We start from the raw sequence: 26387 nt of genomic DNA on the forward strand, positions 1-26387 counted from the left end.
CCTGAACTTCTTGCTCGAGGTGAGCAGTTTCCCCTCCTTGTACCATTTCACCTCGCTCTTCTCCTGGGCCACCTCGCAGCTCAGCGTGGCATTTTGATTCAGTACAGCCTTCACCTCCTTTTGTATCTTGTCCTTGTTTGTAAACACGTCTTCTTTCTCTGCAGGGAGATGACAATAGTCACACACAGAGTTTTGCTGTGCTCTTCTGCAGAGCTTACTCCAGTTCCCCCGGTTTCACTACACTTGCCCTTCACAGGTAGCTTCATGATGGCCCATTATGACAGGAAAGCACTTTCATCTCTATTTTGCCTTGGGAAATGATAGGTGTGCGGGACAAAGCCAAACAATTCACAGTCTGAGCACAGATTTGGACCTGAGATTTAGAGCATCAAGAAGCACTGCCTGAACCCCTCTCTCTCATCTCTTTTTCTCTTCTGATGTCTCTCTGCAATTCCACTATATCAGAAGGGAACAGCCCTCAGATTCAGGTATTTTCACCTTTTTCCACCTATTTGCATCATTCAAATGTTGTAACCGGAGCTGTTCAAACACCTCCCCTTTTATTTCTCCTTGCACACCTGGTGTGCTCTTGCACTGTAACCCTGCACACACCAGCTGACTGTGAGAGGTGCAGAAGTTGCCCTCCTTGCCTTTCGTTCACTGCAGTTATTCATTCATGGATGTAAAAGCATGTGTATAAAAGTGTTGGTGGGACACCTGACAGCAAAGCAAGTCCTACAGCCAAAATATTTCACCCCAGAGAGGCTGGAAGACGATCCCCCAAATGCAAGACACACAAAATGGAGCATTCCTTTATCTCCGGGATTCCAAGCATTTCCTCACCTCTGACTTTGACTTGGAATGTTGCTTTGTCGTCCTTTGTTTCACAGGTGTAGCTCCCTTGGTCTTTCAGGGTCACGTTTTTGACGACGAGCTTGCGGTGTGTCCCCTGGGAGATGATGGTTGTCCTCTGGTCCTGTGTCACCTCCGTTTGATCCTTCTTCCATACGACAGCCCCACTTGCAGCTGACACCTCACACACCAGCTCCAGGTTTTCAGAAGGGCTGAGTGATATTTCTGGAGTTGTTTTGGGCTTGTTGACAAAGTTAATGGCTTCATCTGAAGAGAAAAAGAGAAAGTGGTTTACGCCTTGATTCAGGCTTATTCAGCACAGTGTTAAGTCAGAATTGATTGTTGTTTCTCTGCTCATCACACTTGGGTGATCAGGTTTCATCTCTGGAGGTACTCATGTACAAATGTGTGCATGATTCTGTTGCAATTTAACTGTGGCAGTGTTGAAGGACATGGCAATAAGCTGCTCTTACAAGTCACAAAAGTGCTCCAGCTGAGATACTGCAGAGTTACCTGGACTGGGCTATTCATTGCTCAAGTTCTAGGTCATCCAGATAGCTAGTACACAATGGCTTCCAGCTGGGCATCTGGCTGTTGATTAATCCTTTATATGCAGATACATACAAATAAACTATTCTTTCACAGACATATACATACACACTCACATACACAGTTGAACTTGTTGATCCCGGTGGGTACCTTCCAACTGGGCTATTCTATGACTCTATATTAACACGTTAAGCCTCCAAACGTGACTGTTTCCATAAGTAAAATTGCTGCAGAATTGCTCAGCATGTGATTTCATACAAATAACAGTCAGTGTGTTTTGCCAAACACGTGGAACTGGAAAATGTTTGTGATTTCATTGTCACCCTTCTGAAGTAGTGCTTAGCTTCAGTGCTAATGGACATCCTATTATAATGCTCCCATGTATCCCAGTATGTCATGAGATGGCTAGTTTTGCACCAAGGCATTAATGCTAGCCCTGTATAAGGAAAAAGTAAGTTGTATGCAGATGCTTCTTATTTTTTTAAATCAATTCTGCATTCTGCACATGTTTTTCTGAAGCTAAAATGAAGGCAGCTAAGTAATTTGTTTGCAATACATGAGCAAACCTGTTCAACACCCTCTGCCTAAGCTAACAAACAGCATTTGATGAGCACATCAGTAATTCATGCTCTTCATTCCATCGAGCCAGCTCCTGCCTGAGGAGCAAGCTGATGGCTGTCAGCTACAGGCAGTCCTAGCTTAGCATTGCATTTCTTTTAGCAACAACTGTTGCTTTCAGTCACTGAATATACCAAGGACGATTGTTAAGCCAGGCATGTTCATGGCATCAGCGAACAAATATTTCATTAAAAGTTGTAATTATTAGGAACCACCTATTCTTTTAAAACTAGACGGCCAAAGAACATTCCATCTAGAGTCAGGCTGTTCAGAACAAATAGGGTAAATCAATATCATACAGATATCATAGATAATCTATAGATAGATTACTTTCCTGCCCTAAGACCAACCCATGACCGTTGGTTACTCCTTATTAACCCTGGTTGTTGGCTTTTTTTTGTCTGAGCCACGTGATGTTTTGTCATAGGAGTTACAGCTAGCATTCCCTTAACACTACACATGTGGAAGCAGGAGGCATCCACCCACAGGGAATCATGCAGGCTTCCTCTGTACTAGATGCTCAAAGACAGCTCCAGAACTTTCTAAATCTTATCTTAGCTCTCATCCAATAACATTCATCGGACAGTACAAGTTGTCCTTTGGGGATGCCTTGTGCTCTGCATCAACCAGTTCAAATGGAGTCTTCTTGGCTTAAGACCAGTTTTTCAATGGATAAAGCCAGGGCCTGTGAATTACACTCAAAGTGAAACTGCAAAATGTAGGATTCTCAGCCAGACAGAACTGGAGGCAGGATGCAGAGTGAATACCTGAGCCAACACCACTTGCAAGCAATCCTTCTATGTCTTAGTAAACCCTCCAGCAAACCCAAATCCAGCTCTGTGCTCGATCTATCAGCTCCATCAAGTTTTTAAATAGCTGATGGTCAGCGTCATGGTGGTGATGGGTGGGCAGTTGGACTAGATGGTATTTATCAACTCTAATGATCCTATGATCAGAGTAACAAGGATGTGCTGTTACAGGTCACAAGCACTGCACTGCAGCACATGCATACACAAGAGGCTTTCAGTAGAGTTTCAGTTTGTAACTGAGGACTGGCTTATAAAAAATAGACTCAAGGTATAAGCCAGAAAATAGATCTTCCCACCAGGCTCTGCGAATGTAGTCAGCCAAATTTCACAGATATTGAATTTCACTGAAAATTTCTTGTGTTATTTTATCCTCCAGCTCCACCCTGAACAGGAACATGTCAGTTACAAGCATGACTCCTCCGTGCTTGACCTGACAGCACTTTATGTGTACTTCATGCTGATGGGCACATGCCATCAGCTAATGGCTGTGCTTACAGCACCTCAGGGAGACACCTCGGAGATCACAGCATCCTTTGGGAACAGCAGGAAACACTGAACTCTCCAAATATGGAGTTTAATTTGTCAAAAGAGGAGGCAGGACTTCCACGGTAAGAGTTTAGGACCACTTCAGTCGGAGGTTCAAGGATAATGTAAATGCTGAGGCAATTTGTGAACTAGAAGAATGAAGACCAGATGTGAGGGTTCAGGTCGTGACCCCAGCCTCAGATGGAGCTAGGGCTGACCTGAATTCATCACAACGTGGTTATGTTATTTGCTCATCCTGTGGATTTGCATAGGGACCACAGTAAGGTCAGAATTTAGTACTGTGCAATCCTGGTCCTAAAAACTGGAAACCTACAAGGTCAGACAAGTAAAATTAATCAAGTCTTAAGTGCCTAACATGGATTCTGATGCCACGTTTGCCTCACAAACTTACCTGAGACTTTTAAATCAAAAATCAGAGTGTCATCTCCGATTTTGCAGATGTATGTTCCCTCGTCTTCTTTTGTCACAGCTGAAGCCACAAGCTTATGCAGTTTCCCTTTATCTTCCATTGTGAATTTCTTGCTGGCAGTGATTTCTTTGCCATTTTTGTACCACTTAACCATGACGTTGGCTTCAGAGGTCTCAGAAACAAATTCAGCTTGCTTTCCAGCGACGGCCCTGATAACTCCTCCAGTTTTCTCTTTGTTTATGAAGTTTGCAAGAGCTGAAACAAAACACGGGCACACAGTGATGGTAAAGAATTGGAGGAACATTGGTGACCATACATTTGTCATAAAACCAAACGTGCATGCTCAATCTTAGATCTAATTACTAGATTCTGATTCAGAAGCAGCCAAATTGACAGCTTTTATAAACCATGTACCAGATTATCATATCTCCAAAAGGCAGAGGACATACACCCCACAGGAGACTGAGCCAAGGGGAGAAGAAGTCCTAGGCAACAGGGCTTCAAGAAAATATCTGAAATAGGAAAACTGAGGAGAGAATTGGAACAAGCAAACTGGAAGAAAAGCAATGGAGGATGTTCCGTTACTGAAAAAAATCACCACTGCCTTAGCCAAAAGTTTAAGCCTAAGGGCCACAGTCTCATGTTACTCGAGATAATGGAATTTATTTTCCAACTTCTTGTTAACATTTTAAAACAGTGCACACAACTGAGTCGGTCTGTCGAGACTGTGCAGTCAAAGCTGCTAAAATCCAAGTCTGAATTATGCATGCGTTTGTTCTGTAATTCCAAGAACATGCATGTATAATACAAAGTCAACAACATTCTACAGAACACCTGTGCTTTAGGAGCTCAAAAGTTAGCTGATGGACACTGAGGTGTCTGAGATCCTGTAAACACATTTAACTCCATCCTGTAATACAGCCAAATTTAATTCATTTTTCAGATTCTGCCTCTTATAACTGCACTCCCCTCACAATCACTAGATATGAACCCAGCTATGCAAAATCTGATGTAGGCTTTCACTGCAGATACTGCAGCAAGGAGGTACAGCCTCTGGACTGGACCAGCTGAGCATGACCCTACCAGAACTTGCTCTAAAGGTGTTGTTACCAGCGATCCTTCCTGGAGAAATACATGGGATCCTCCTTGGACCATCTTGGCTCAAAGACATCAAGAGGCCTATCCACAAGCAAGGGTTTTGCATCAAATCCCCTTGCTTTTGATTACGTGAGCTGTTCAGATTTCTCTGAATCTATGGTAGAGCTTTTTGTTACAATCAGATTATTAATTATTTGCTAGGGAACCACTATTCATAGACTTGCACAATGATACAGACATTTGAGGTGAATCCACTTGTCAAGCAGCAAGCAGGTCAGAAAGAAAAAGAAAACCCCAGACCCAAATCTGCCCCAGTCTAGGGCTAAGAAATACCCAGCAAGGAAACAAACAGGGAAAGGGAAGTGAACAACGTGATGGTGCAGCCAAGGGCCTCTCTAGTTCTGGTCCTGAAGGGAGCAGTCCAACCACGAGGTTCTGGGAGGGGCAGGAGCTTCTTCTGACCTGTCACCACCAGCCCAATTTTTAGGGTGCAGTAAGTTTGCTGAAGCAATTTCTATGGATAAAGAAGTCATATCAGAAATATTTAGAACAGTGAAGCCCCATCGCTTATTTTTGCCTGGAGGTTTCTGTTCCTTGGTGGTTTCTCTGGAGACTCAGAACAGCGCTGTTTTCCCTTTAGAAGAGAACTACAGAACTGTAGAATCATTCAGGTTGGAAAAGGCCTCTAGATCCCCATCTCCAACCCCAACCCATCCCACCGTGCCCACTGACCACGTCCCTCAGTGCCACATCTCCATGGCTCCTGAACACCTCCAGGGACAGGGACCCCACCACCTCCCTGGGCAGCCTGTGCCCCACCACCCTTCAGTAGGATAACAACATCTCCTCTACGCAGCCTCACTGCAAAGGATGGATGTTGCTGAGATCTCTATTTCTCTACAAGCATGGCACACAGGTTGAAAGGTTTGGGAGGAAGAACAGGAAAACAGGTCCACTCGTGCACCTTCCCCTTCCTTAAAAAAAGAGTAAAACTACAGCCACGGCAGGCTGAAGGAGACTTCTCAGATGTCCTGCCTGGATGCAGGAGGTCATGGGTCACCGACGTCTGGCACGTGAAGTCTCACGGCAGCGCAGTGCATGACAAACGGCAAGAACACTTTCCTGTGGGGCTGCTTTGGGCACAAGGCCCAGCGAGTGACATGCCTCTGGCTGCAGCTCGACAGAGCCTCCCGGCAGCCACGTGATGCCCACGTGCTAGACACAGCTGACCTGCACATCAGATGATTTACCGTCTAGCTCTATCTGATTTACAGGAAGAGAAGATGAAGGTGGCGGTGCTGAATGGTGAAACACTGGGAGCGGATGGCATGGGTACAAGATTTGTGAGCCTGAGGACATCCAAAGTCAGGCTGGATGGGGCTCTGAGCACCTGACGGAGCGGTGGTGTCCCTGTTCATTGCAGGGGAGCTGGACTAGATGACTCTCAAGGGTCTCTTCCCTTCTCTATATATGAGACACATGAAAGCTGATTCTGCAGTAACCAAGCTACCAACAGCAGTTGTTTGTCTTCCGCCTTGCCAACACAGATTTTAAAATAATAGCATTGATTACTCATTTAATAGTCACATTACGGTGCAAAGCACATGGAAACGTCCATCAGCTAATTCAATTAATTCTGTGGGCAGATCCACCAGTGTGAAATATTACGCTAACATGGAGAGAGAGAGAAGAAAACCAAAATTAAGACCAGCTGACGAGTGTTGGCAGACAGTTCTGCTCTCCATAAATTTAGTCCCGTTTTTTAATTTCTTTTTGGAGCCATCTCCATGCCTCTTTGGAGTTTGTTCTTTGAGAATAACCAATTAAGCTCTCCAGTGCCAAAGCGCATACACTACCCTAGGGCTTTGTTGTTTCTGCATGGATCAACGAGGGTGACAAGCCAGCAGAATATGATGAAGAGCCTCATACATACTCAGTGTAAAAGAAAAAAAAAGGGCAATCGCTGCTGGGAAGAAGGTGCATTTGCATTCTTGTAATCTGCAGAGAGTCCTGTAGAAATGGGAAATCTTCCTATGGAGCAAACAAAGGATTCTTATGTATTGCAATCAAAGCCCAGCATGTGGATCTGAGAAATCAGACCTACAACCTGCAGCACAACAGGGAGCTGCATGGAAAAGTTAAGTTTCTCTCTACATTTGTGTAAGAAAAAACCACCACGGAATGACAGCTTGGTAAACACCCCTGTAACTCTTCACAGGTCTCTTCCACATTTTGGATCACTGCTATAAAAAAGATGTTTACATCACCTCCCGTGGCCACCCCGAGAGAAGAGCAGGAAGGCTAGGATGCTCTTTTTCCCATCTTTCCCCTGATTCCTTCTGTATCTTTGGGATGAATCACAGGACAGAACACAGAAATCAAATGGCTTTACAAAGTGGATTTGCCAGCTCAAATCAAAATAGGCACTGAAAACACCCCAGATGCTGTCTGACAACAGCTGGACTGTCCTGGAGTCAGGTGAATGCAGCCCATTGGCTTTGGGCAGGAACAGGAAAACCCAGACAGTCACATACCTTTCACTGAAAGCTGATAGAGCATTTTATCCCCCTCGCAGATGCACTGGTAAGTTCCAGCATCCTCCATTGCAACGTTGTGGATTTTCAGGATGCGCCTCTTCCCCGCAGTTTGCAGTTCATGTTTTTCACTGGCCTTGAGCTCCTTCCCATCCTTCATCCACATCACAGTAGCGTCTGTGTCGGAAAGCTCAGCCTGAAGTTTGGCTTCCTCGCGCAGCCGAGCAGAGATCTTTTCTATGTCTTTGCTCTTATTGGTAAATCTCACTGCAGCACCTGTCAGGAGCAAAGGCCTCGTTATTTCAATTTATATCAGGTTAACATGATAAGTGTTTGCCGCAAGATCTTTGAAAAAGAGTTATATTCTGTTCCTGCCCTTGTGGAGGTGTCAATACTAAGCAACTCAAGATATTTAATTTGGTTTTACTGCCAGATTCACAAAGAAAAAAAAAATATCTCTTTCTACTGATTAATAATGCTCTAAACATGCTTCTGCAGAGGTTTTCACCCAAAGACAGACAGGTTCTCCCATAACAAACGTTTATTCATTATCCTTTGCCATGCAAAGCTGATTGACAGAGATATCATTGTCATTAATGCTCCTCTACTTCTGAGTGATTCCACTGCAGTCAGAAGGGCTGGCTGAACCTGGAGCTGAAGTACCCAAGGAGGTTGTGGATGCCCCGTCCCTGGAGGCGTTCAAGGCCAGGCTGGACGTGGCTCTGGGGAGCCTGGTCTGGTGGTTGGTGACCCTGCACTCAGTAGGAGGGTTGTAACTCGATGATCTTTGAGGTCCTTTTCAACCCAGGCCATTCTATGATCATTCCATGATTCTATGATACTGCTCTAAGGTGATGCAGTGGTAGACCTGGTGACTGAATCCGCTGACCTATGGTTGTGAACCACAGGCATCCACCAGCTGGCATGAAGTAGACTTGTCCAGATAGCAAGCAGCTGGGTAGATCAGCTTACTCTAAACTCTGTGCTATCGTGTTTAGGTCACAACCAGGACCCACATTAGTCCATGTGATGCAATTTCAGGTATTTGGTACAGTCAGTGAAGGCCTCCAGCCCCAGTTCTAATCATCAGAGCACAGCAACTATGCGTTGACTGAAAGAGGAAAGGAGAATGATCAAAGTAAATACCTCTCACTCTCATCTTGGTGCTGACATCAACATTTTTGGCCACAAATTTCACTTCTGCTCCATCATCATTCTTGGTGACGTTCTTTATGATTAGACTGTGAGTAGTTTCGGTTCTCTTGATGATATAGGTCTCACTTTCCTGTATGACTTTACCATTGAGGTACCAAGTGCCAAAACACGTTGTTGTAAGGTCAATAGTAAAGATGGCATCCCCTCCAGCTACAGCTTCACCAGTTGTTAGGGGGGATTTCACAGCCAGGACCGGTTCTGGGGAAGAAGAACAACTTGTATGTCTGAAAGCAAAAGGCACAAGACTGCCATGCAGGAGAACAGGTCTTCCTAAGAACAAAGTTCTTGGAGTAAATGAGACATGAGAATAAAATCCTGCACGCGTTTTGCACGCACTGAAAATAGTGCACGATTGGTGAATGGGGTTTGGTTTCTACAGCTGCAGTTAAGTGACCTGTGGCACTAGAGTAACTCCTGTTTTCTGCATTGATAGAACAACAGATATATTTTAATTAGTATTCACTAAGATGTTTCAAGGTACAACAGACTTGCTAAGCATCCCAAACTACCCAGCATGCCTGGCAAGCGTGTTATTTTTTAATAAGGAGTATTGCTCTTAGATTTCAGAAGGATCCTCAGCAGGCCACCCAGCCCACTAATCATCACCTCTAGGTATTCCAGGGAAGCACAAGCATACTCAGACAGTAAGGGAAAAGAATGACACAATAACAGAAATGATCAAGGTGTAAGCAGAGATTGTTCAGTGCAACAAATCAAAGGAAGAAACAACCCCATGGCACACAACGATTCTGTGGCACATTGGCACCCTACAAATGAAGCACAATCCTGAATTTCTTCTAGTTGCTCTGAGATTAAAGAGAGACCAACCAGAACCTGGTTTTCATGGCATCATGATCATCACGTTAACATTCTTTAGATGCGAGTCTGATATCTCATTTATAGATGGAAGATTAAATCACACGCACATTTCTACTTCTCCTTTTGCACGAGTTCTGGAAGAAGCACTTATATGCTTAAGCTCTGTTACAGAAAGCTCTGCCTCCCGCACATGTGAGATATCAAAATATAAGTGTATTCACAGCTCTGTTACAGAAACATAACTTGCATCACTTTAGCAATGGGCAGAGCTTGAAATGAGGCAGGAGAACTAGGAGCGAAGGAAAGACTGTGGTGTGCTACTGCACTACTCTCCTTAAAGCCAAGGGAAATGTCTTCAGGGTACCAACATAGCTGCTGAGCGCAGACCAATCCATTTCTGTTGGGGTTTTTGTGCTTACCAAGGTGCACGCTCCCTGGGAATTCCAGATACGGGCTCTGTCCGTGCACGTTGACTGCAGACACTCGGAACTGGTAATCAGCCTCTTCCGACAGATTGCTCACCGTGAACTCTGGGACAGGGACGTGAGACTCGTGGCACCTCACCCAGGTAAAGCCAGTTAGTTTCTTGCGTTCCACAACGTAGCCATCGATTGGAATGGGGCGGTCCATCTTCGGAGGGGACCATGCTAGCGTCACTGAGGTTTCTGTTTTATTTTTCACCACGGGGTCAGCTGGGGGCTGGGTGGGAGGTTTTCTGGGAGCTGAACAGAAATAAGTACAGAAATTTTACCATACAATTGTTTAGGTTGGAAAAGACCTTCGAGACCATCAAGCACAACTTTCAGCCTGACCTATTGAGTCCCACCATGTCCCCACGTCTCTTAAGTACCTCCAGGGATGGGAGACTCCAAATGTCAAAACCAGTGAGAAACCCACTGTATCTGGCTGAGGAAAACTAGGGCTTACACTGGTCTAAAGGCTACCCAAGGTTAATAAACCTCTGTAAAACCTTTGTATGGGAAAGCAAGAGAATGGATAGAAGATTCTTTCAGGTCGCATTACATAAACAAAGAGTTTACTATGAACAATTCATAGACTTCAGTTTTCAGTGCTAGATATAGACCCATATCGCTTCCTACGCAGTTCCTGGATAAAGCAGGCTAATACTGTTTGTTATTTTCACTCTGAAAGTGGGTAAAATCACCATTAGAAGTCGTCCAAAACTCTGTGGTGTGAACCTAGGCTTAAAAAAAAGGCATACATAGGATTTTACTCTTTATCTACCTGGCTACTACGCATCATTGAACAGGGAGTGACTTGCACTAGTACTAATCTGCTGCCCACATTTCTTCAACCACTCCAGTCCCCAGAACTACTGACAAGAGCACGGATGTGCCTGTGAGAAGCACTATGTGGCAATGCACCACGGATGGTGTAAGGAAAAGTACAGTGATATTTTGCTATCTCTACCAACAGATGTGGCATCCTGAGAGGCAACGTAAGAACACTCCTGTACCAGGAGCCTATGGTCTACACTTCTTCTCAAGAACCTGTTCCAAAAGTGTATGGAAATGTTTTAGTCCAGATTCTCAACGGGTTTAAACACAGACCAGCTAAACAGGGCACAACTACAACGTTATATAGGTAAATGATAGATATGAATAAGCAGTGCAGTGGTTTTGGAGTCCATTCCTCCATGGAGGTCTTTGTTGCTCGTTCCATGACCTTGGCTGTTCCCTGCAGCCACTTTCTTCTGGGAATCTGTCCCCTGTTTTGCCTCTGCATTCTGTGCCACTCCCACACCAAAGGCCTTCTGTAAACTTTGTCTCCCAAGAGTGATAGCTGTCATCTGGAATCTCTCTCAGGAAAGGCACATTTTAGCAATTTATTCAGTGCCAAGTTTGGGGGCTGAGGAACTGACTTCAAAAGGAAATGACACAAAGGCATGTCCTCACCATGGGAGCCTGCAGCCAAGGAGATGTGGCTATTTTACAGTAAGTGAGGCCATATATGACAAGTTTATTCCTGCAGGTATTTGCATGGTGAATACATTCACCCTCTGATTGCTCTTGAACATTTTAGAGGTTAAAATCCCATCACACTTATTCACTACGTGCAGCCACTGATACAGGCAAGAGGCGAGGAATTCCCTGATGCGCTCTAGTTACAGACTACTGACACAGTAAAGGATTGATTTCATTTAATTTTGGCTATCAGAAAGCTAGGTGTCTGGTTTAAGTCAGCCATCCAGACTCCAATTATAATCCTATGGAGAACGGCACATTCAGGAGCAACTCATTTCTGCTCAAAGAACATGAATCACGGAATCATGGAATGTCTTGTGTTGGAAGGAACCTCAAAGATCATCCTGTTCCACCCCCCCTGCCATGGGCTGGTTGCCCCCACCAGCTCAGGCTGCCCAGCACCCATCCAACCCAGCCTTGAACACCTCCAAGGATGGGGCATCCACAGCTTCTCAAGGCAGCCTGAAATGGAAGCAATGAGCCACGAGTTGAAGATACTAAGTATTCATGAATGTAGAGAGAGCCTGTGTGCTGAATCTAGATTAAAAACTAAAGGCTGGGGGAGCTGAGCTGCTCTCTGCCTCAGTTTACCCTCCTGTAAAACAGGCATAGTAATAATGCAGAAGCCTGAGCAAATATATAAATATTGCCTGCCTGGTAAATTGTATTAAACTGCCAACAACAATCTCATCCAGCTAATTGAAAATGGTGTGGACATGGTGTACAGGATTCTTCCAGTAGTTCATCAAATATGCAAAGTATAAAAATAGGAAATCTCAATGCGATACGCTTTTCCTTCATTACATAAATAGACACATAAATGTTTTGGGGTGCACTGTTACCAGTCTGTCAGTTGCTGCTGGTCAGAGCTAGATGCCAAAGGTCCCACTAACACAGCATGAAGCTGAAAGCTAGACGCTGGAATCAGATCTCCTGACCTTACCATCAGAAATTGAGATGTAATATTTTGCTCAGAGATACCTGCTTGTATAGGAGGACAGCTTCCGAGCGTTTTCTGCTCCGGGAACCAGCTCTAGCTTCATGATTTAAACAGCAGTCAGAAATTAAACTGAACTTTGTCACCCCTCATCAAATAGAATGAGTGGTTGGTTGTTACAGCCTTCTGAATAACTTAGAAGCTGTCACAATGTTAAGCAAGATGCCCACCTTTTTTTTTTTTCCTCTTAATATATGTGGCTTAATAGAATTAGAATGCCCCGAACACTTCAGATAACACAACAGTTGTAAATCCTTCTTTCAGGATTCCTTTTTACCACTGAGTAATTGTAATTTGGTGGTGCTGGTGAAGGAGAAGTATTACTCTTCCCAGATGGTGAATAGAAGTCGATGTTCATAAGCAGACTGGAACCCCAGCAGAGCCAGAAATCACTCATTTGGGAAATGTAGTGCCAAAAAAAAAATATGAATAGCTTCATAAAATCAGGCAGCTGAAGGAATCCTTCCCCCTGTCTATATTTCAGTTTCAGATAAAGCTAAACAATCCAAAGGCCTCTACTCCTAGCATAGCTATCACCAATGCACAGGGACCTTCCAGTTTTGTCATGTCAAAAGGAGGATGAGAGAGGACAGGGTGCTGTGCTCTCCATGAAATGAAGGAAAAAATATTTTCAGGAAGAAACATTTTCCCTTTTTTCCTGCAGTCTTTCTATTTTAGTTTCCTTTAATGCAAGCAGCTTTGTAGCTTACAAATTGTTTTGTAATCACCTCCTGGTGTGGAGAAATCATACACCCTTTACACCGTGTTTTACACAGTTATCATTTTATATTTGTTCCAGTATGGAATGAGAATGTCAATGAGCATTGTACCATGCTCCTTCCCCAGAACTTTTCTTCTCTCTCTCTTCTGACCTCTCCATAACATCAAACTGTTGGCATTTCTGACAGTCATTTGTCTTCCCACTGTCTTTGGCCAACATACAACTCACCATAGCAGCACCTAGAGAGAACATCTCTAATACAGGAGTACTTGCATGCTGAGGAATCACAGAATCATAGACTGGTTTAGGTTGGAAGGGATCTTAAAGATCCAACCCCTCTTCCAAGTTACCACCCACTAGGGTGGCTGCCCAGGGCTCCATCCAACCTGGCCTTGAACGCCTCCAGGGATGGGGCATCCACTCTTCCTTGGGCAGCAGTGCCAGTGCCTCACCACCCGGAGACGATACCAAGGCTGAACACAGGGGACACTTACTGGTCACAGTGAATTGGGTAGAAGTCCTGCTTTCATCAGCCAGGAAGACAATCTCACCGGCATCTTCCATCGTACACTCTCGGATGATCATGGTGTGCTGCTTGCCGCAGCGCGTGATGGAGATTCGCTCGCTGGCTTTCACCTCTTCCGTGTTTTTCAGCCAGCGGATGTTCTGGCATTCATTGTCCAGCTCCACGCAGAAGATGGCTGTATCGTTAACAGAAACCGCAGTCTTTCGTGGAAGCTTTTTAATGATGTTCCCTTTGAATAGGAAAGTAATTATGGTTCACAAACAGCAGATAGAAAAGTGCCTGGTAACACCGGACCACGCAGACGACAGCCAGATTAGCCAATAGCTCTCACCCAATAAGACATGGCAGACATTACACATGCATCCCTCAGTGAAATCCTGGGCTCTGTGTTACACGTAACAGATAATCCCAAGGACTCGTTTTGCCCTTCAAGAATAGAACAGCAATTTTATTTGTCTACCCTCACTCATGATTCTAATCTAACTTGTAGTGTCTACTGCTGGGTAGGCACAGCATACGTGGCCTCGTCAAGAACAGGTGTGACAGTGACAAGGGTTTTTATTTCTGCATATGTGGAGAATTCTTACAAATGCTTTGCTGAAGTAGGTCAATCTTAAAGCCAGAGAGGCATGTCTTTGGGATTTTGCTTCCACCAAATGACCAGTAAATGACACAGATGCCAAGTGCACCGGTCACCTAACTTAACAGAAAATATACGGAAGGCATCACATTTTGTTTTAGAGTGAATGAGAAAATTCACATGGAATGAATTCACTGACTCGTAGCCTTTCCATGCTACTGTGATTATGACTTAATAGAATAATGTCAGGGTTATAAAATGTGACTATCCACAGGTGAGTTTGTACAGAAGATCACCCCATCAGCACACAGTGACTGTCTCTAGCCCCAGAACAGTCCCTGCAAGGCAGAAGTGCCCTCCATCAGGCAAAGCCTCTAGAGTTGTTTAATGAGAAGCAATGGTGAACTGTTCATGAATCAAAGCAGGCATGCTTCATCAGGAGTTTTCAACACCTTCGTTTTCTGCTCATCCTCTCTGAAGCTTGGCCATGGGTCTGTTCCATGCTGCCCCAAGCAGAGCACTGAGCTTCCCATCTTGCCAAGCTCTCACATTCTCCCAACCCCACCCTGCTCTCTCGAATCTTCTCTCCCTGGGCAGGCACTGGGCTCCTGCAGGAAGGCTCTGCCTCCTTTCCCTCCTGAGAGCTCCACCTGGCTCAGTCACTCTCTTTTTAATGGAATGTGTCATAGAACCATAGCACACACAAGTGAAAACAAATACCAGCTGTCCTACCAGGGCCAAGCACACTTGAAGTGTTTGACTGGTTTTGCCCTTGCAGAAGGTAAAACAAAAAGATGTTTGTCTGAACTCCCAGGTGTCCACAGACTAAGTTGTCCCTTCTGCCTTCACCCATGTCAACTCGTACAACTGTGCTAATTAGGCAAAAAGGAATTTGCACGACAGTGCACAGCACCCAGCTATTTTGCACCAATTCATGTAGTGGAGAACGTCTGCTTCCAGATGGAATAAACTCAGGCTTCAAACAAGAGAGGACATACATGATCCTGTAGGTCTACAGTTCACATTGCAGGAGACGTGTATGTCACACCAGAGTAAGGAGCATCAACACGGAAACTGCAGGTCCTGGACTTGTGTAGCTAAGTAATTTTTCAGCCAGCAAATCAGTGAGTTCTGAACTGATGTTCCTTTCTGTCAGCTGTGTCTCTGATGTGCACGTTGTTATGAGACACCCACAATGGACTCAACTCTGTACTTACATGAACTTCGGTGCTGAACCTCTGGACTTAGGGGTTTTGGACACAGACCTATATCTACATTTTATCCTCTACTTATCATTCTTTCAAACTCCAGAAAGCAGCTCCAGATGTCAGAGCTCTGAAACGTGAATCAGGTTTCAGTCTGACCTCACACTGGTGACGACTACAGCCTGCACCATACATCAGACCATGCTACAACTGCCAAGCTGACTTCCCAGTCTGACCAGCACCACTCTCAGACAAGATTTACCATAAATGGCTGGACACCTGACAAGACCTGTGTGAGATGGTGCCAGGAGACACATCCATTGCTTGGGATCATGTCAAGGGAAGTCTACAGTGCTGAGCTACAGCTCAAAGGCTTCTATGCCTTTAAGCATTAGGCCCCACTACGTGACATGTCTTGTGCAGCAACACAATCTCTCCTCATTCTGTGACCCTGTGTCCCAGATAAGCCCTGGCAAGAGACCCAGGGACCCACTGACCAGTGGCTCTCCTCACACTGTAGGGGAGCCTGCTGTTCTTCTCTATGTGTATGGGATAAATGCTGTTTGCAAGCTCAAGTCTGGAGCCTCGCATGTGCATCTCTCACTCAGCACATGAGACTGGGCCCATCTGAAATAGTAATGCTCTTCCTTACCTTGGACAGACAGTTCTGCAATGGTCCTGCTCCCTTCTTTCATCTCACAGATATAGACAGCATCATCATCTGCAGTGACATTCTGCACTGTGAGCCGGCGGTACGTGCCCTCTTCTTCAATGTTGTATTTCTTGCTCTGCCGGAGTTTGGTTTCCTCCTTGAACCAAGATGTCTCCGTACTAGGAACAGGCACTTCACACTGGAAGGTGGCAGATTCCTTCTCCCAGACTTCAAGATCCTTCAGTTTTTCCTTGAAGGGTATTGGCGGTTCTTCGGGGGATTAAAAAGAAAGGAGAAACAAGAATTTTTGACAGCTTAGTGTAAGAGGCATGAAAAAAATAGTAAGAGACTTAAACCCTGTGAGAAGCAGTAGGGCACCAGGAGCCCTCCCCTCAACATCCTCCACTCTGGGCCCAAGTCTCCCAGCTCCCTCTGCTTTCATTCAGCTACTGTGCCATGCTGCTCTGGCTTTGGGAGAAAGCAGAGTGCAGATCAAACAGGAAAACAGCTGCGTGGCAGTGAGGGGAGATATTTTACAAACACAACAACGCAGATACCATTTAATTCCAGTGGTAGCTGAGCTGTGAAACTACCCTACCCTGATACCCCAACAACAGAGAAAGGGGCATTGAGCTGAACAGGACAGCCAGTGGTCCACAGCCACATCAAACCTAGGCCCTAAAATATCCCAGATCTGAGCCCTGATCACCAGGACCCTCCACGTCGTGATCTGTGTTGGGCATGCTACTGGCTTGCAAGTAGAAGGGGCACAAAAATCACTTCTGAGAAAGAAGGGCTAATGTGTGAACATGCACACGTAGAGCATGAAAACCTATTTCGCAGCCTGCAACACTTCCTGCTGGACAGAGCATGGTTTAAAAGTTGTCCTTGCATCTTTTGGTAGTCGAGCCATTGTCCATCCCTCCTGCCCCATCACTAGGAAAGGACTGGGAGGGACTGATGCTAAATACCACTTAGGTTGTTATTTTGGAGCTGGAACTTCACTGGAAACCCATGCAATACCCAAGGAAAGAGGACATGCCTTTTGGCTTAATGTGCCTCATTTCAAGGCAAGTCAAAGTCTTTCCTCAACAAGTCTTCAGTTACGGCAACACAGCCCTTTCTCCACATTAATTATCTTTTTCTCTCAATCCAACAGGCAGCTGGGACTCCTGCATCTCACATCTGGAAGCACCCCATGTGGTCAGGGGGAATGAAGTGGGTGCAATTCTCTTGCCATGGGACCAAGCTAGAGGATGACGTCAAGAAGGCATTTATCAGATCCATGCCAGCATTGAAGAAGTGGATGCAATGCAGCTGTGTGAGATAGGAGGGACTTTGGAGCCGACTATGAAAGCACAGTGATGTGCCCAAGGGCCAGAAGGAAATAGAAGACACATCTGAGAAATATGCAGGCTTGCTTCCATACTTAAAGCCACGTCATTAACACCTCTTCTTTACAGCCGCTGAGCAGTCACAGATATCTTCTGAAAACAACTTTGCTTCCACTCTCTTGACATATGCACACATCTTATTTTGCTCCGAACGAGGCTTCAGAGAGACAGCAGAGACAGCAGCTGACAAATTACATTAAAGACTGCTATTTTCCCAGCCTGCTGCTTTTTCCTGCTTTGGAGATGTGAGAGGGAGGCTCTAAAACCCTCTATCTTTTTAATTCCTGAACGTCTCTTCATCCTCTTTATTTAGTCTAATATGCCTGGTCAGCCATCAGGCAAAAGAGGTTAATTTGGGTAATATTTACATGAACAAGACTTTTAGTGTATTTTCTACCTAACTAGCTAAGTAGGAAAATAACTAAACACATTCTTGCACTGTTCAGGATGACAAGTGGAACAGATACCTCTACATTAGCTCCTTTCACACCCTATTGGGCTGCAGTCTGTCAGATTGGGCACTGACACTGCAAGTTATCCAATGTAGGGACCCTCCCTTTTTTTATCTGTACAGAACCCAACGCAATTCAGAAATATTCTGTGCTGTAACTACCAGAGGCATTTCAGGAAGAGGTGCTGCAGATATCTGCATTACGTTTCATCTGTCAGACTCCATAAATATCGACTGCTCAGTTCGAAATTGCAATTTGTCACGTGTTACTCTTTCACGAAGTAACTCTCCTTGCAAGCTCCTCTTAAGTACGATTCCAATATGGAAGATAGACATTCAGCAACCAACTAGTTTCCTTATCCGAAATGTTTGGAGCGTCTAAAAAATGTCCTTGGGAGACAAACAGAAAGCATGTTCTTCTGAGGTCACGTGCGACATAATTCTCACAAGAAACCTCTGTTTCATGTAAGTGCCACCAAAAGTACGAAACAAAGTTTTTGTGATTGCTCCAGATCAACCATTCTCTAGAAACGTTTCCTTCCACGCAAGCTGAGCGGTCTGAATTCAAACACCAGTTCTACTTTGTCCTCACGGCATCTCAGCTCCCAGCACATGACTCATTTCCATTCACTCAGAGCGCCCTGAGAGGTCACTGAAATTCATCTCCGCTGTCAGGATGAATTTCTTTTAAATGATGAATTCTCCCCAGTTTTTTTTTACTGCACATTTTTTTCTATTCGTCTGTTTTTAGCCCAAGCAGAAATGCTCGCTAAAGCGTACAATGAGGGCAATAAAGGCATTTCTATAGAAGGAGAAATAGGAGATCTACAAAATTCTGTCTACTGGGAAAAATGTGAAATGGAAAGAAGCAAAGCAGAGCCCCGAGGGAGCGTGGAGCAGGAACAGCTCATGGAGTTAGTGGAAAACTGCAAGAGCTTAAACCAGCTATGAATTTGGCTGCTTGTCTCCAGTGTCATAGGCTTTTGTTTGGTCCATACCAACCAAAGTAGCAACGAGGTGATGTTATGTTTTAAAATACAGGCCTTGCTAACAGATATTTTGCTAAGAATAGGTGCAGCCTGCAAAGCAGCTAGTGTCTCCTTAACCTTCCCCGTGTGTATCAGCCTGCCTGACCTGGGCTTGCACCTGCCTACACTTTCTCTTGCCTACCCTTGGCCTTCTTGCAGTTCTCTCCATTAATTATTCCAGAGGCATTTTTGCCAGAAGTGATCCAATGAGAGTAAGAATACGGAAAATACTTCAAAAAGGAACAGTCTAAAGGTACGCAGACAAACTCCCATTATCTCCTTCCTTCGCTCCTTTTCTTAGTTACAGCACTTCCCAAATTGCCTTTGCACCTCCGTATTTCTCATGTTGCGATTCTCTTTCAGATCCCAAGTTCAGATACCACGACAGCAGTTATCCAAAGTCATTTTGTATCAGAGGAAGAAAGACGTGGCTTTGGCACCAATCTGTTTTTTCAGCCTCTATCCTAGCTGGCTGGCAACCTTTAACCTTTCCATACAGTATCTGATTACTTAACTACTTACTGAGTGCCTCCGTATTCAGGGACTCAGTCCCAAATTCCTTTACTCAGATGAACATTGCTTGGTCCAGGCCCAGGGATAGAGACTTGTACGCTATTCTTATTAACTTTACATGTGGCTTGGGGACGTCTTCAAAGCCTTCAGGAAATTCAAGTAATTAATTCATGTTTCTCCTACCATCTCCACTCTTTGGTTTATTAAAGAGGGGAACTTTTCTTGGGAAAAATTTGTTGGCTTCTTTTACAGCCCACGTTTCAGTGCATGGCTTGTGATTTTAGCCCTGCTCCAGGCACTAGAATCCAAGACATTACTGAATAAGAGTAATCAACTCTTGTTTTTTCTTAATTGTGAAAGCAACTCTCTTCATTGTAGCCTCTTCTTTGGGACTTCTATCTAATTTAGTATATCCCATCCAGGAACAGTTAAAAAAAAAGCCTCTTTTTTTCCTTTCAGTTCAATACCTAAGGCATGGGTTTGGCCAAGTGCTTACACACGCGTTGGGTTTAGGATCTAGACTGAAAAAATATAAGAGGCAAACTAGAAGCTGTGCCCAGTCCTGGGCCATGAAACACTGCCATTAGACACTTTGGAGACAGGATGCTGAGCTAGGTAGTTTTTCTTATTATTACTACATTTAAAACATCCACAAATATTGTCTCTCAAATTCTTGCGTTGAAGTTATGTGTTGTACATGAACCAGAGTGCCCAGATTGCAGTTAAACGCATGGAGTTTGCCTACCCAGCTATCTGTGCCTGTGGGCACACACGGGGGAAGCAGTGTCACAGGCTCTCTAAATACTCTGTTATCTGCACACAGTCCAATGCAGCTGCATCATTCAGCCTCTTCTGCACAAGTGAGCAAAGAGAATTGCCTGGCAAGATGATCTACCCCTCAAAACATGACTGCAGACAAGCTAATGGCATCACCAACTGCATAAAGGATGGAATTAAAAGTTCCCTTCATTGCTACATCATCCTGAGCTGTCTTTGGATGGCAGAGAAGGACTTCTTGTGACACAAAGGAGAGCCATTATTCAGGGCCTAATTATAACCAACGCAAGTAGATTTTCCATGGCAGCCTTGGCCTGGTCAGAAAGCCCTACATGGTATAGTATCAAAAGAAACAGACCGCAAACATTTCCACTTGAGCCCTCTGACTCACATCTCTTGACAATGGACATTGATGAATAGCCCTTTGCCGCGGCGCTTGCTCCCAAGCCTGCTGCTTCGCATGCTTTGTCTGCTTTGGAACAGGCTGCACCCCTTGTGAACAATTGAACAAACATGGGGCAGTGCTTTTTGGTGCAAGACAGGCACTAGGCGAGGAATGGAGCTGGAGCCATGCTCAGCAAGAGCAGCCACCCCAGAGCCAGGCTTGGTCTTCTTCTCTGAATCCCATCTCGTACAGTAATCACAGCTTTAGGGAAGAGCCAAAATCTCTTCTCGACACCACCCCGCACCTCCATGGGATGGCAGTGAGTGGGTCCGGTGCCAGCGAGCTGCATGGATCAAGTGTCACTGATGGACACGGGGCATGAGTCACTGCTGGGAGAGACAGCGAGAACGAAGAGAGGTGCAGAAGAGGGAAGCCACAAAACTAAATGAGACCGGTATCTCTTAAAGACCAGCCTTGAATGCAAACATTTCCTGAGTGTTTGAATTTCTGACATTTTTCTATCAGTTCAAAGAGTCAATTTTGCCATGCAAAAGGGTGTGTTTTTTTGTTTTGTTTTGTTTTTTTGTTTGTTTTTTTTTACATCTGAGAATCCATTTATAGGTGCTGCCTGGGTTTCAGACTGCCTGCGGAAGCCTGACCAAATAGAAGTTTGAAAATATAGAATTTCCTTTGTGAAAATGTGCATCACGTTTGTTCGTGTTCTGAAGACCTTGATCTGATCTCCAGCGGAGCTGAGGGACCCTCTGAAGGCTATTTCCTCGCCACCAACCACTGCAAGCAGAGGTATCCTGGCACTGGTAGAGCTCTGGGAGCACACCAGCACTGCAGGCTGCCCAACAGCACAAGCTGGGAAAAGGCTGAAGAGGCCTGGCAAGAACAAGGCTGCTGGTGGGTCACTCCAGGCAGGGGAACAGTGGAGGCTGTGATTAGAGTTGAAGTAAGGCCCCTGGAGGATCCAATGCAGCCTGACATGCACTGTTTGCAGGGAGGAGTTATCTCTACTACTATTTAATGGCATGTAGTGAGATTAGGTCTGCGGTGAGTATGTGGTGTGATTGAACCCTATGGTGAATTCAAACCCAGATATGATTATAACCTGGAGAGGAAGATGTTCCCCATCACCACCATACCCACTAAACCATGTCACTCAAGGCAACATCTACTCTTTTCTTGAATACCACCAGGGATGGTGACTGCACCACCTCCCTAGGCAGCCTGTTTCAAGGCCTGACCACTCATCATGAGAAGAAATTTTTCTTAACCACCAACCTGAAACATCATCCATTCCTGATTGAAGCTTGTTTATTGAGCATCCTAAAACCCTGCAGTGATGAGACTCTCCCTCCCCAGCTCACCTGTTCCAGCGCTATAACCACATTTCAATCTGAAGGGCTTTTCACATCCATCCCATGGTCCCTTCCTGAGGTTTGGTGGCAGAAGCTTTGCCCAGTTTGATACCAAGCTAGAAGCATCACCTTTCTCATTGCAGGAGCAGACGGAGGCACTCACCTTTGACAGTGACCAGCACAGAGCTGTAGGTCTGCCCCGCCAGGTTGGAGGCCGTGCAGGTGTACAGCCCATTGTCCACCTGCTTGCAGAAGAGGATCTTCAGCACAAAGTTCTCCTGATCATCCTCATAGATGACATGCCTCCGCCCTTCCACGATGACCTCGTTGTCCTTCTTCCACACGATCTCCGGCTTAGGCTCCCCGGTCACGTAGCAGCTCAGCTTGGCGTGCTTCCCTTCCGTCACGCTGCAGGTGCGCGTCAGCGTCCCGAACATGGCGTTGCGAGCCCCCTTGGTGGCCAGGCTGGCTGCCCTCTCGTAATCCCGGGAGAGGCTGTAACCAATGCCTGACAGCCCTTCCGTCTTGGAGTAAGACTGGGCTGACGTGGCATCGAGAGTCCCATAGGAGATGTCCATCTTCCTGATCTCCTCCCGCCGCTTTTGCAAGTGAGACAACAGGGAGGCGGTCTTGCCGCAGCTGGTATCGAAATGGCTGCCTGGGTTGGAAGAGCCCTGTGTTTCCACCACCAGCGCTGCGGAAGCGCTGGCAGAGCCGATGGGATTCTCGGCCCGGCACGTGTATGTGCCACTGTCCCCCAGCCGGGTGCACTGAATGGTGAGAGCGTTGGACTCCCCAGCTGACTCGATCTGGAAGCGGCCAGCGTCAGCCCGGTTCCTCAGGTGCCTGCCATCTTTCTCCCAGTTCACAGAGAGGGGAGGGCTGCCTTGGACTTTGCATTTGAACATGGCATCCTCTCCCAAAGTTACTTTGATGGAGGAAGGTTTCTGGATGAAATATGGGGCTGACTCTGTGACTGTGGTCTCCTCTCCGACTTTGATACTAACAGCTGCAAAAGCTTCCCCAATGGTGTTCTTGGCGCGGCAGATGTATTGGCCGCTATCCTCCAGGCTCAGATCATAGATGGTTAGTTGATAGAGGTCCCCATCTTCTGTGGTTTTAAACCTTCCCCCAGACTGAATGGGAAGTTTGTCCTTTTCCCAGCTCACAACTGGGATGGGGTTTCCAATGATCTGGCAGCTCAGCGTGGCATCCTTCCCCACGGACACCATAAACGCCTTTGGCCGGGTCAGGAAGCGGGGGACTCCACTGAACGAGCTGTAATCCATCTTGGTTACCTAAAGGGTGAGAAAGAAAAATGTCACAAGCGAACAGATTAGATGGTGCAAGCAAGCAACTGCTGCACTTCCATGGTATCAGGACATTTGTCATCTGGAACAATCTGGTTGGAGTACATTTCCACTGTCCTTTTTATTAGGGGTGAGAAGGCCTTGCATACTTCTTACGTTCTGACTCAGTGATGTGAATCTGCTGATAGAGAAAGCAGCCCGCTTTCCCACTGAAGTAAAACACAATTCTTCAGGCAGTTCATACAGAAACAGCATGATGGCACTAGGAAGATAATCAGCACTAATGTAGTCATATAGACGTTAAATTCAGAGTGCTGGGTCTACCTATCAAGATACTTTCTTTGTGCCCATTTTCCTTTCATCTGTTCTTTTCCACCTCATTGCCCTTAGTCTTTTCAGTATTTCTCCTTTTCCTTGCATCTGTTGTTGTTTTTATTCTGCCCATGCTCAGCACTCCATCTCTACTCTTGATCTCCCTGGTCTTTATCCACCCCCAGGCCTTGTTCTCTGAACTATGTCCGCGCAGACCTTACAGCAACCTCTGTTCATGCAGTGGGGCACAGACAATCCTGCCATACAATTGATGCCATTTTTCTTCACTCCCAGTTTTCACTGAACGCAACTCTGAGGTACAGCCACTTTGACCTCAGTGATAGCCAAGGAGCATCTATCTAGCTGAATACACAGCTTCATCTGGACGTTGCAGAGCGCATGCACTATACATGCCTGGGCAGACCCCCACCTTTGCCTTCTTGCTCTCATTCACAGGAGCACAAAGGCACATGAAGGAAAGACCATGGGGAACATGTGCAGGAATCCAAACAGTGCCAGGCTTCCCCAGAAAGCATCACAGGGCTTAGGGCTTGCCAGAATGATGTCCGATCACCCCCCTGCTGTGTCCAGTTCTGAGCCCTACAGTTCAAGAAAGACAGGGAACTTTTAGAGAGAGTGTAGTGCAGGGCTACAGAGACAATGGGGCCTGGAGCATCTGCCTTATGAGGAGAGGAGGAGAGCCCTGGGGCTGCTCAGCCTGGAGAAGCAAAGGCTGAGGGGGGATCTCATCAATGCTTCTACATATCCAATGACCAGGAGTCAAGTGAATGGGGCCAGGCTTTTGTTGGTGGCGCCCAGCAACAGGACAAGGGGCAATGGGCACAAACTGGAACACAGGAAGTTCCATATGAAGATAAGAAAAAAATTCCTTGCTTTAAGCATGGCAGCGCACTGGCACAGCCTGCCCAGAGAGGCGGTGGAGTCTCCTTCTCTGGGGGTATTCAAAACCCACCTGGATGCTCTCCTGTGTAACTTGCTGTAGGGAACTGCTTTAGCAGGGGCTTGGTCCCTTCCAGTCCCTGTGATTCTGTGCTTTGCTCTCAGGGTTAGCTGCACACCAGCTGTTTGGCAGCACAGATCAACCAAGAAGAATCATGGAATCATTAAGGTTGGAAAAGACTGCTAATATCTAGTCCAGCTGTTAACCCATCTCCACCATGTCCACCAGTGCCGTATCTCCACGGTTCTTGAACACTTCCAGGGACAGCAGCGTTCAGAACTAAAGCTGACAGCAGTTCTGGTGCCACTGCATGCTGTGAAAGCCAAAAGCAGTCAGTGGTACTCACTGTTCACAGAGCCCACCCGTCCCCGTGCAGCTGGAGAACATCACAGCAGAGCACAGCGTTTCGGGTCGCCTGAATTCTGCATGGCACACAAACTTCTCTTCTTCCCTCTCTAGTCGTGGATACCCTTTCCCTTCTGCTGGAGTGAAACTACTTCTAATCCCTCAGGAGCTGCCCTGCTCTCCGCACGAGCGAGCACTCCTTGGACGAGCAAAGCACAGCTAAAGGCCTGGCACCAGAAACCTGAGTGCACCAGCTGACTCTGCTGGGAGCAGGATTAGACCCGAGAATAAAGGTCTGTAAGGAGAGCAAACCCCAGCTCCGAGCCTCTTTGGGAGAGTGCAGTTTCTCCCTAACCACTCCGTGTCTCCCGCTGCACAATGCCAGACACTTCTGCTTTAGGAACTCGCAGCCCCTGAGCTGTAGGAATGATCTGGGGGGGTCTGCAGGGCTGCTCTCACCTCTGTGCTCTTTCACCTTCAAAGTGCTACACACAGCGAAGCGACCAGGCACTGTGCTGGGAGGAACTCGAAGGAAATAAAAACTGGTCAGCACGACAGAAATATCCTGCTTAATCCTACGGCAGCCTGGCTTCCCTGCTGGCAGCACATCCACCCCCTCTCTCACCCAATGGCAGATGCCCTTACCTCTTTTCCCCTCCACCTCCAGCAGAAAGTGGTAAGAACAGGCCAAAAACCTGCTTCATTGCTTTAGCCACAATTTGAGCAGAGGATTCATCAGGTTTTCCCTCCCCTTCTGACTCCCGTTGCAGTGCCCTAATGCAAACATGCAAATCAGTAATGGCAGAGGGGCTGGGAGGTGGCTGTGCCGCTCACCTGCAGTGTGACCTTGGGGAAGCTGCCTATTTCCCCATGTCTTGGTTTTCCTCCCATCTTTTCTTCATATCAAAACAGGGATGGGCTCACGCTCAGTGTATATGACAAGGTACTTGCCCTAGTACGTAGAATCACAGAATCATTAAGGTTGGAAAAGACCACTAAGATCATCTAGTCCAACCATCTGTATACAACATATCAGGCACAAATATTAATAGCAAATTATTCTTCATTCCATTTACTCTGCTGGGGGTTGAAAGAGACAAGCTGACATTAAAACTGAATGATGGGAAACTGGGGGCACAAAAATACAAGACGGTATTCATTTTGAGTCATTCCTACCATTGAAGATGGTATCACTGATCTTGGGCCACAAATCCGTGGCAAAAAGATGGGAAAGTATTTATTTAATAGGAAAAACTATACTATTTCCAGTCCTAGCCTATCTCCTTCTTCAACATATTAAACTCTTTAATAGCACTCAAATGCCATTCTCTTTAGGGATATTGATCCTTTGTAAACTTCAAACTTTGTAAAATTCAGTTCGTGTTGTTTTTCTCTTCCTGTTTTTGAGCATACTTCATTATTCCACCGT

General features: G+C 45.9%; 1 protein-coding gene across 1 annotated transcript in view; it reads right to left on the reverse strand.

Annotated features, from left to right (window-relative positions):
- LOC110395005 (obscurin-like) overlaps positions 4–26387 on the reverse strand; it is a gene marked incomplete at its 3' end in the record, with an annotated part of 39021 nt that continues 12637 nt past the window's right edge. Inside the window, exons 4-12 of the mRNA XM_021389090.1 lie at positions 22194–23328; positions 16116–16385; positions 13647–13907; positions 9869–10171; positions 8562–8828; positions 7416–7691; positions 3766–4038; positions 844–1119; positions 4–158 (exon numbers count right to left, since the gene is read on the reverse strand). Coding sequence (XP_021244765.1) covers positions 4–158; positions 844–1119; positions 3766–4038; positions 7416–7691; positions 8562–8828; positions 9869–10171; positions 13647–13907; positions 16116–16385; positions 22194–23319 — 3207 coding nt within the window. The remainder of the gene's footprint in view (positions 159–843; positions 1120–3765; positions 4039–7415; positions 7692–8561; positions 8829–9868; positions 10172–13646; positions 13908–16115; positions 16386–22193; positions 23329–26387) is intronic.

Source organism: Numida meleagris, chromosome 2 (assembly GCF_002078875.1).
Source record: "Numida meleagris isolate 19003 breed g44 Domestic line chromosome 2, NumMel1.0, whole genome shotgun sequence".
NCBI classification, from domain to species: domain Eukaryota; kingdom Metazoa; phylum Chordata; class Aves; order Galliformes; family Numididae; genus Numida; species Numida meleagris.